Source organism: Canis aureus, chromosome 10 (genome assembly GCF_053574225.1).
Source record: "Canis aureus isolate CA01 chromosome 10, VMU_Caureus_v.1.0, whole genome shotgun sequence".
Taxonomy (NCBI): domain Eukaryota; kingdom Metazoa; phylum Chordata; class Mammalia; order Carnivora; family Canidae; genus Canis; species Canis aureus.
The window spans coordinates 69414630-69425042 of NC_135620.1; the positions used below are offsets into that span (position 1 = coordinate 69414630).

General features: G+C 50.9%; 1 protein-coding gene across 6 annotated transcripts; it reads left to right on the forward strand.

The window, feature by feature from the left end:
- Positions 1–1248: 1248 nt before the first annotated feature.
- SLC31A2 (solute carrier family 31 member 2) lies at positions 1249–10094 on the forward strand. 6 transcript variants are annotated; one of them, XM_077912970.1, is made up of 5 exons: positions 1249–1369; positions 2325–2606; positions 5357–5423; positions 7514–7700; positions 8702–10094. In XM_077912970.1, exons 3-5 carry the CDS (start codon positions 5357–5359, stop codon positions 8868–8870), a joined length of 423 nt encoding a protein of 140 aa, XP_077769096.1. In that variant the 5' UTR covers positions 1249–1369; positions 2325–2606; the 3' UTR covers positions 8871–10094. The 6 variants fall into 6 exon arrangements, with proteins under 6 accessions (XP_077769096.1, XP_077769095.1, XP_077769097.1 ...); XM_077912967.1 differs by lacking the exons at positions 1249–1369; positions 2325–2606 and adding an exon at positions 2626–4052 and having other exon boundaries at positions 8702–8873; positions 8985–10094; XM_077912969.1 differs by lacking the exon at positions 2325–2606 and having other exon boundaries at positions 1256–1369.
- Positions 10095–10413: the final 319 nt, after the last annotated feature.

Below are 10413 nucleotides of genomic sequence, written 5' to 3' on the forward strand. Positions count from 1 at the left end.
CCCAGACCTCCTCATGGTGTCAGTCCGATATTCTTTCCCTGAGACTGTCCTATCCCTGACTTCCCTCTAACCCCCACTCTGGTTAAGATTGAGGATTTTAGAAGCTGCAAGACCCTGAGCAAGTGTCTTGACCTTTTGCAATCTGTTTCCGGTCCAGAAGCATTTGTGCTAGTGATGACAAGGCCCCCCATTTATTGAGCAAGCTCCCACTGCAAGGTTCTGTGCTGAAAAATTAACATAGAAGTCTTCATTTAAAACTTACAACACCCCTATAACATAAATTCTGTTATAATTTTCATTTTATTGACTAGGAAACCAAGGGTCAGAAACATAAAACCACTTGCCTGAGGTCTCATAGCCAATACCTGCTGGCTCAGGGTTTGAACCGTCATACTCCAGGCTCAAGTCTCTGGTAAGGTCTCTCTGAGGATTCCCTATTCCCACAGGAAGACTGGCAAAGGGTTGCTAAGTATATATAAAAATGAAATACTGCTAAAGGTCACTCACTGGGGGGTGCCTGGATGGCTCAGCGGCTTAAGTGTCTGCCTTCTGCTCAGGCCATGATCCTGGGGCCCTGGGACCTAGTCCCATAATGTGCTCCCTGCTCAGTGCGGAGTCTGCTTCTTTCTCTCCTCTCCCCCTGCTCATGCTGTTTCTCTCTCAAATAAATAAATAAATAAATAAATAAAATCTTTAAAAAAAAAAGAGAGAGATTTAAAAAAAAAAAAAAAAAAAGGTCACTCATCCCCCCAGAAAAGTCTCCCAGGCCAGCCACCAAAACCGGAGAGATGAAATGGACAGACAATACACAGAGATACCAGTAAGAAAAAAGTTTACCACCCTAGAAACCAAAGAAATACAAGTTAAAATTAAAACGGTGTGTTGCTTTTGGCTTATCAGATTGGAAAAGATAGGAAAAGAATGGCTACTGGCCCAAAGCCCCGGGGGCATAATGTAATTTACTCCTAATTTATTGCTATTTTGTCCGTAAAATGGACTTGACAATTTTTCACTCAACATGTTAGGCGTCACTGGGTTTATGAGAAGAGCAATGAACGTGTTAATGATAACTGCAGAGACGAGGCGAATGCGAAACGAGCTAAAGGGCCAAACGGCGGGCAGCAGGTGGCCCGGGGCCTCCAGCGGGCGCCGGCTGGTGGGGAGCAGGTGCGCGCGCCCCGCCGGGAGGGAGGCCACACGCCCGGACCACAACTCCCAGGAGCCCGCGCGCCGCCTCGCCCCGACCACGTGACCGCGCGGCCCGGCTCGCGATCGCGGCGGCGGCGTCCGAGCGGACTCGGAGCCGGGAGACCCGAGCGAGCAGCAGCAGTGGCCCCGGCGCCCGCCCGCCCCGCGCGTTCGCCCCAGGGTGAGTCCCGACACCGCCCACAGCGGCGAGGCCGAGACGGTGGACGGAGCCGGGTGAGGGGACGCGGGAGGCGGCGCCGGCGGTGGCTTTGCCGTGGGGTTTTCTGTGTGTGCCTCCTGCTGGGAGTCCTTCGGGCCCGACGAGCAGCGGGGACGCGGTGGGTGAAGGCACACGTGGGTGGGGGTCCCCTGCCCCGGGCGCACGGACGGGACATTCCGGTAAGCCCCCCCGGAGGGAAGCCCCCCACTGTAGGGAAGCACCCCCTGGAGGGAAGCCTCCCCCCTGGAGGGAAGCCCCCCACCTGGAGGGAAGCTCCCCACTGTAGGGAAGCCTCCCCCCTGGAGGAAAGCCCCCCCCCCGGAGGGAAGCCCCCCACTGTAGGGAAGCCCTCTCCCCCCTGGAGGGAAGCCCTCTCCCCCCCTGGAGGGAAGCCCTCCCCCCCCGGAGGGAAGCTACCCCCCCCTGGAGGGAAGCCTCCCCCAGAGGGAAGCCCTCCACCTAGAGGGAAGCCCTCCCACCTGGAGGGAAGCCTCCCCCCTGGAGGGAAGCCCCCCCCCCGGAGGGAAGCCCCCCACCTGGAGGGAAGCCCCCCACTGGAGGGAAGCCTCCCCCCTGGAGGGAAGCCCCCCCTGGGGGGAAGCCCACCTAGAGGGAAGCCCTCCCACCTGGGGGGAAGCCCTCCCACCTGGAGGGAAGCCTCCCCCACCTGGAGGGAAGCCTCCCCCACCTGGAGGGAAGCCCTCCCACCTGGAGGGAAGCTGAAGCCCCCCACCTGGAGGATGCCCCTCACACCATCAGGCCACGAGCACACGCCCCGGGGCTGGCCCCCTGCTCTGGCAAGCTGGGGGTCTGGGTCTTTGGGGGGAAAAAACCCCAGCCCAGCTACTTTCCATTTGGGTAGGAAGTAGCGTTTCAGATGAACTGCTGTGTTTTGTTTTGTTTTGTTTTGTTTTAGATAGAATTCACCTGGGTGGAGAGGATGACAGCTTGCAAGACTCTTTGGTCTTTGAAGAAATCATAATTTTCTTCATCCCATAAAGCATATCATAGAATTTAAGATACAGGAAGCCAGTACTGGTCATTGGGCTAACGGCCCCTCCACCCCCTGCTAGCCTTCTAAAAGGGGAAATAGATGGGAAGAGCTTGTGAAAAGTTCCTGAGCCAGGCACTGCGGGACAAGGACCTGAACCTCCCCCTGAAGTCTTGGGTTTATAAATGAGACAGCTCTTCCCCAAGCGTAAGGAGCCCCAGATGCAAACATTAAGAAGAAAACAAGGCCATGATTGCTCTCTTCTTTACCGCGGCCCCTCCCTACCCAGGGTGGGGCCCTGACTAAGGCGCAGATAAGTCAGACTCAGGGGCTGGAGGCTGAGATTCTGCCCAAGTGGGGAAACAAAATAGGATGCTGCCTCTTACATACCTGACCACAGGGCCCTTTCACTGGAAAATGCCGCCCCACGTCAGGGTGTGCTGATTTGAATCTTTTTCTCCAGCGAAAAGGCCAGGGTAGGTGGGCCTTTGTCCTTCCTGGACTCCAAGTGCACTTCCTGCTCGGAACATACTGGACTGTCCGTCTTCCCCTGGCTGCCTCCTGCTGCTCCTGCTTCAGAAGATGTTTTAGCCATCTGCCTTCCTGGCTGCTTTAGGTGTCCCCCTGGGGGCTGCCTCCCCTGTGCCTCCCTCTCACCCACTACATATACCCTGTACTAATAATCTGCCCCCTTCCCTCTCTCCTAACAGTTCCATGAGGGCCAAGGACTTGTCTCATCCCTTTCCATATTGCCAGCACCTGCACCCCTAGCAAAAACAGAAGCCAATGTTTGTCATCCGAAATACTTCTGTTGCTTTGTGGGTGTTCACGTCTGTAGCAAAAGCTGTTTGAGGCCCCTGAGACATCTGGCCCAGGCCCAAGGATGATAGAAGGAAGCCAGTCAGGGAACTTCTCTGATTAGCTAGCCGTTGGGGACATTCCAGTCATGCCAACTGCTTTATTAAGTGAACTCAGGGAAGGGGCATGGTGCAAACACCTGCCACATTTCCCACTGCAGCGATGGTGCTCGAGCCTTCGTCTGAAGCCAAATGAGTGACTCCGGCGTAAATAGAGTTTCACGAGACAATTTGTACTTGTTTTCTCATGTTTATCTTTAGTGAACATTTTGCCCTATCAACAAATATGCTTTTTGAAATCTTAACAAGGGAGGTCTCTGGGCAGTAAGACTCAAAATGATTTCTACTTTCTTTTTGGTGTGTTTCAGCTCTTACACTAAACAAGCACCCCTCTCACATTGAGGGAGCAAGAAGCTATATTTTTATTTTAGAATTCTTCCACATGGTTTTTAAATGACTGCCCAGGTTTCCATTTTCTTATGAGGTCTTGGGCAAATCCTTTCCCCTGTTGGGACTCATTTCCCCCATATGGGAATGAAATGGGGGTAGAAAGGGGCCAAGTTGGATGACATCAGTGTTTTTTACACTTCACTCAGAGCCCCGGTTTTACATATGGTGGAGTTACAAGGAAGACTTTATTTGGTCGTGATCCCTGGCAAAAGAAACAAAAACAAACCCAAAATCAAAACTGAAAGCCAGGGGACTAAAAGCCTCTGAGAAAATGAATACGGCCCAGGGATGTGCTGCCCAGCATGGTGACTATGGTTACTACTACTGTATGAGAGTTGCTGAGAGAGTAGGTCTTTTTTTTTTTTTTTTTTCTGAGAGTAGGTCTTAAATGTTCTTGTAACTATGTGTGGTGATGGATATTAACTAGTCTCAAAACGTGGTGGTCGTTTCACAGTAGATACAAATACCAGAATCATGCTATATACTCGAAACTAATATAAAAAGTTACATGTCAATTATATCACACACACACAAACTTTCTAAGGACATTCTAGCTCTGATACTTGGGGATACTAATAGTTGACTTAGAAGGCAAAGTGTTCTATCACCTAACCCCCTCAGCCAGGATCTCTTTAGCTGGAGGAGCACTGACAGTGCTTGCAGAGCCACTGCTGCTAACTGAGGTCCTACTTGATGATGAGAGGGGACCTTCCTTTCCCTGAGACGGTGAACTAACATTGATCCCTCCGACTTTAATCTTGCCCAATACAGTCATTAAGCCTGGTGTGGGTATTGAGGATCACCACCCGGCTCCCTTGTCCTTTGTTGGCGAGCAAGAGGCAGCATGGTATCCTGGAATGTACAGCACTATGGCATCCAGCTAGACCTGGCTCTGAATCCCAGCTCTGCCAACTTACTAGCTTTGTGACCTTCAGCAAATTACTTAACTCTTCTGAGCCTAGTTTCCCCAGTTTTCTGTGTGATGGGCCTAATTGTTCCTGTCACACAGAATATAGTTGTGAAATGAGGTAATGTATGAAAAGCCATTGATGCCACCCCAAACGCAGGCTGGGCAAGGCGCTCTTTGAGAAGGGCATTCAGATGGGCAGCATGGTCACTGCACCTACCTTCATTCTTTCTATAAGGCTGGGAGCTCATCGAAGGCAGAAACATTAACCTTTGTTCAGAATGCTGGGCACAGAGTGGGGTCAGCAAATGTTTAATGAATGAGTGGACGGATGTGGAGTGGAGTGGAGTGGAGACAGCTGCCCCTGGCCCCTCCATGATACACACAGAGCAGAATGACTGGGGCCCTGGGGGTAAGAGGCAGTCACTGCTCAGTGTACTGCTTCCCCATTGGGTTTGGAGGGCACAGAGGGGACAGCTCAGTATGACCTGAGGACACCGAGGTGTGTGTTATCTCCTATACCTCATGTCCACCTGGAGTAGGACCAGCTCATTATAGCTCTGCTGCTAACACACTGCCCTGTTTGGCCTCAGTTGATCCTAATGACCACTGATGGCCCTTCCAGCACTTAAGACCAGTGACCTCATTCATCTGGACCTTTAGGGGAGGCTGCTGGAAAGCATTAGGGACCATGACTTTCACTGCCTTAAACACCCTAAAATGCAAATTCCCTTTTCTTTCAGATGCATTTCATCTTCTCCAACGAGGTGGTGCTCCTGTTTGATTTCTGGAGTGTCCACAGTCCTGCAGGTAAAAATTGGAAAGCCTAATAAGCTTGTAGCTCGGAAAACTTTGTTGCTCTAGGCAGTGGACAGCCTGGGTTCTCTTTGGTGTTACACTCTGTGAACATTTAAGTGAGCCTGACTCCTCTCACATAAACATTGAGCAGGAACTTCACATTTATAATTCCATTTGCAAGCACTGCTCTTTAGATCACAAGAGGCTCCATGAACTCACTGATTGTCACAAGGGCCCAGAGACAGGCCGAGGATACAACTTTTGCCTCTGTGACTAAAGAAGGAACAGAAACCCAAAGAGGGGAAGAGACTTGTCCAGGGTCACAGAGCCAGTAGCATCAGAGCCAGAACTAGATGGAGGCCTCTTGCTGCCTCCTAGTAACACCCCAACACCTACCTCCTACCATGCCTAGCATCCACTCAGAAGCCCATAACAGCTGTTGCAGGCTGGACCTCAAATGAGACACCAATTTGCAAGAGAATGATATTGGTGTGACTTGAAAAGGCAGAGCTGAAAGTTCCGTTTCAGGTTAAAAAACTGTATCTTAATAGTAGGTGGAAAGCGGCCCAAGTGCCCAGCCCCACAGGTGCTGATCAACTAAATCACGGTCATCCCTACAGTGGTCACCCCCGCCCCCCTAATCCCAGTCATTGTAGTATTCCTCCTGGAAGTCCTGAGTTGACTGGGCTCAGCTAAGCCGTCCCCACTCACAGCCTCTCCGGCGGGTGTAGTCAGACAGTGGCTGCAGCTGGAGTCCTCCTGAAGGCTGCCTCAGGCTCGTGTCTCCTGGCCGCTGCTGGTCATCAGCGAGGACCTCCGGCAGGGGTTGCTGGTTGAACACCCACATGTGGTGTCTCCTGCGGTCTGGGCTTCCTCGTGGCAGGGCAGCTGGGTTCTGGGGCATGAGTGTGTCCAGAGAACAAGGTTAGAAGCGCCTGGGATTTTTAAGACCTAGCTTTGGAAGTCACAGAGCCTTATTTCCACCTTTACTGGGTGAGAAAGTCACAAAGGTCTTCTCAGCCTAAAGAGGGGGGCATGGCCCCCACCACTTGATGGCAGGGGTGTTTGACATAAGAGCATGTGGGGTGGAATAGGGTGAGGTGGCCATCTTTGGAAAACAGAGTGTATCTGATACTTCGAAACCACAGAAATAAGGTAGGTCTGTATGAACTGAGGGGACAGTGTACTTGGATGATGTCAGATGCAGAAGAATATGCACAGGGAGATACCTACAGCAGGTGTCCCCGGAGAGCTATATAGGAAAATGCTCTGGGGAGAGGACTGGGATTTTAGGCACTGGGCTGGGAAGACTTACCTTTCACTCTATACCCTGTTGTACTGGTTGAATTCATGCCATGTGCACGTAATTACATGTAATTTTATGTTTTAAAATATAACCTGCATCTTTTGTAGCTGATTTCCTCCTGGGAGCCCAATAAAATAACTATAGCTGGACCATTTAGTATCCCTCCCTGTCTTATAAAACAGAAGTAGCAATTAGCAGCTAATTTTACAGCAGCTCTCATAAGCACTTCATGTTTTCTGTCAAATAATTTAGTGGGTTTTTTTTCCCCACTATTATAAAAGCCATACAGTAGAAGCTTAGGAAAATTAGGTGAGAAGAAAATAAAAATCTCATATTCTAGTTTGCACAGATAATTATGACTCTTGTTGTCTCTCCTTCCTTCCAGACTTTTCTGTGTACATCCTCATACACAGGAGCTTGCATACATGCTCTTAACAAGTCAGGACAGACTTGTGCTGCCTGTTGGGGGGCGGGGGAGGTGGCGGAGGGGGGAGCTGAGGGCAGTGTGTGTGACCTCTTCACCCTTGGCCGCTGGCTTTACAGATGGCTTCTTTTCCTGATCTCAAAGACATACCCAAAAGGCCATCCTGACCAAGAAAGAGCTGGAGGGGGAAAGAGAGTCAAGTTCTGAGCCCAAGCAGGGTGGGGAAGAAGATGCGAGAGAGGGAGGTGGAATGGATTGAGAGGGACTGGGTGGAGGTGCTCTTCTCCACCTATCCCAGGTCCCAGGGGAAGCTGCCAGAAGGGGATCAGTGCTTGCCTGTCCAGGTCTCTGCAACTCCGCTTCGTTTGACAGGCATGGCCCTTTCAGTGCTGGTGGTCCTGTTCCTGGCTGTGTTGTATGAAAGCATCAAGGTTGGGAAAGCCAAGCTGCTCTACTGGGCTGTAGTGAGCATGTCCATCCCCGCCAGCCAGCTCACTGAGGAGACAGACCAGGATTCTTCAGGCTCAGACTCGCCCCCGGTCAGCACAACCCGCCTCAGGTAACAGGCAGAGTGTGTGGGGAATGGCAGCGTACTCACATTCACCCTGAGAGACAGGCTGGGCCCGGAGGGCATTAGCCCCACTTCATGGAAAGCAAACTGAGGCCCAGGACTTGCCAAAGTGCTTACAGTGGATAAGTTGTGAGGTGAACCAGAGCAGGGGTCCCCTGATGCCTAGGCCAGAGCTCCACGAACAGCCCACTGGGGAGGCTCAGATCCCCAGAACTCTCCTGCAGGCCTCAGTCTGGCAACAAGAGTGTCCACGCAGTGCCTCCTTCAAATCTCAGCAGCCTTTCTTAGGTCACCAGGGCTTCCAAAGCCAAGACGGAATCTGCAGCTGTCCCTACACAAATAGTAGGAATTGCTGTCAGCAGTGGAGCAGGCTTGGTGGGGGAGCCCGAGCCTCTTTCCCACCCTGGTCTGGTAAGGCAGCCACATAGGGTCTGCTTCGGCCCTCTCTAGCTGTGCTTCATGAGCTGGCCTGTCCTTACACGCGTGTCTCTGCCGTTCACGCCCACCCCTCGAGGGAGGTATTCTTATTCTTGTTTTACTGATAAGGAAATTTCAGTTCAGAGAGGTTAAGATGTTTGTGCTAAGCCACAAGATAGTAAGTGGCAGAGCTAGGAGTTGATCTTTCCATTGTAATACTGCCTTCCACAGTAGATGCAGAAAGAAAAAAAAATACCTGCCTTACTGATGATTTTGTATTAGTCTTTAGCAGACATGACAATACATGCCTCATTTTCCCTTTCTGCCTTGTATGCCAGGAAGCTCAGAGCTGAATGTAGTAGAGACGTGATTATCCAAGGCTCCTTGTGCCAGGCCCTGTTCCCTATCAGTGGTTTCTCATACAGCTCTTTAGAAATAAATCTCTTCTGAGTTAAGCATACACATTATAAATAAGCTGGGCCTGTTAACTCAGCTGCTTTTTCTAGTTCCTGACACCAGCTCCTAGCTTCCAGCTCATTACCGACACTAACTTGGCTCTACTTTTCATTTAGGTGGCTTTTCTGTCACTTTGGCCAGTCTGTAATCCATGTCCTTCAGGTGGTCATAGGCTACTTCATGATGCTGGCTGTCATGTCCTACAACACCTGGATTTTCTTCGGCGTGATCCTCGGCTCTGCTGTGGGCTACTACCTAGCCTACCCGCTTCTCAGCATGGTTTAGCTGGTGAGGGCTATGCAGGGACCAGGGGGCTGCATAGAGAGCTCTTCCAGCAGACATTGAGCCTCCAGCCACATGTCTATTTCTTATGATAGCTGTTCCTCACCTTGCTTCCAGCTCCAGAGACTTTCTGCTGAAGCCAGCATGTGCTGTCTGGAGTTCGGAGTCCACTGCAGCTACGTCTGTCCTCAGCCAGCCTGCACAGGGCCTGGACGTGGGCATTTTGTGCCTTAATAAGGCTGCTGTGACCTGAGGGAGAATGGAGACCAGAACCTGGGGACAGGGTTGCTGAGCCCATGATGAATTATCTCTGTTGACTCAAAATTAAGAATTTCCAAAGATCTTCAAGACAGGGAGATGGGCTCTGGGTGACAGAGGGGGCATGGAAGCTGCATACCTTCTGCCCTTGTGATTCATGCCTTAGAGGAGCATCTTCCATTGGACTTCCTGACCTCTTCTGTCTTTGAGGGATGGAGACCAAGCCGGCTCCTTTTTTCTCACCTTTTTGCCTTTGGGACACATAAAGATGGTCTCTTCTGTGGATCATGGTGACAGATTTTTCATTTTTCCCACTGAACCTCTGGCTCACAATTTTGCACATGAATACAGAATTTTTAGCAAAATGATTTCGTCTGATTCCTGATAGATAGCAGCGTCTGCTGGAAACTGATTCTCTTTCTTCCGGGTCCGACAGCAGAGTCAAGGCCAAGAAGCAGGACTGTTACCAAGGCTCCTGACCTATCCTCTGGACAGTGAGCTTCTCCCATCAGACAGCATTGTGTGTGGGATGAAGGCGGTCTAATGGCTTGAGGTGTCTGGGGCACTTTTCAGGCCCCCCGTGCTCCCTTTTATCCTGTTCCTTCTTTTATGCAGAACAGAGAACTGCACTGAATTCAGTACTCCTGTTCTCTCTTTCTTACTTACTGCTCACCCATCTCATCTGGTGGGGAAACAGGATTCATTCTCTTGAAATGCTGGGCGAGCCACATGGAGTATGGACTGAGGACGAAGTATGCAGGCAAACCAAAGCGTTACATGTAGAGTTAGACGGGACTCTCCAGATAGTTCACTTGACAGAAAAAGAAACCAGAGACCCAGGGAGGGAACATCACTGCTGGATACTGTAATGTCTGTGCTCAAGTACCTCACAGGCTAGATGAAAGACCGTCTTAAGCTTGGGGAATTACAAAGGAAATAGAAGTTTTAATAAATGTTATTTTTAAACAACCTGTGGCCATTCTTGTGTTTCTGCTCAAACAGCAAGCACACGCCACCCTTGTAGCAACTGCAGGAGCTGGGTAGGGCAAATGCAGCTAGTTGGCTGTAGGGCTGTCCAAGGACTGAATCTGTCCATCTGCTATGAAGGCAACTTTGTGCTCAGGGAAGCCAGTCCTGAAATGCTGCCCTCAGGCAGACAGCCCACAACCTCCCCTCACCGAGACCTCCTCATGTTCACACACTGAGTCCTGCTGGGGTGCTGCCTTGCTGTGAGAAAGACAACTAACTGCTACATAGCCTGCAAAGCACCTTCTTTCCCTGAGGGCAG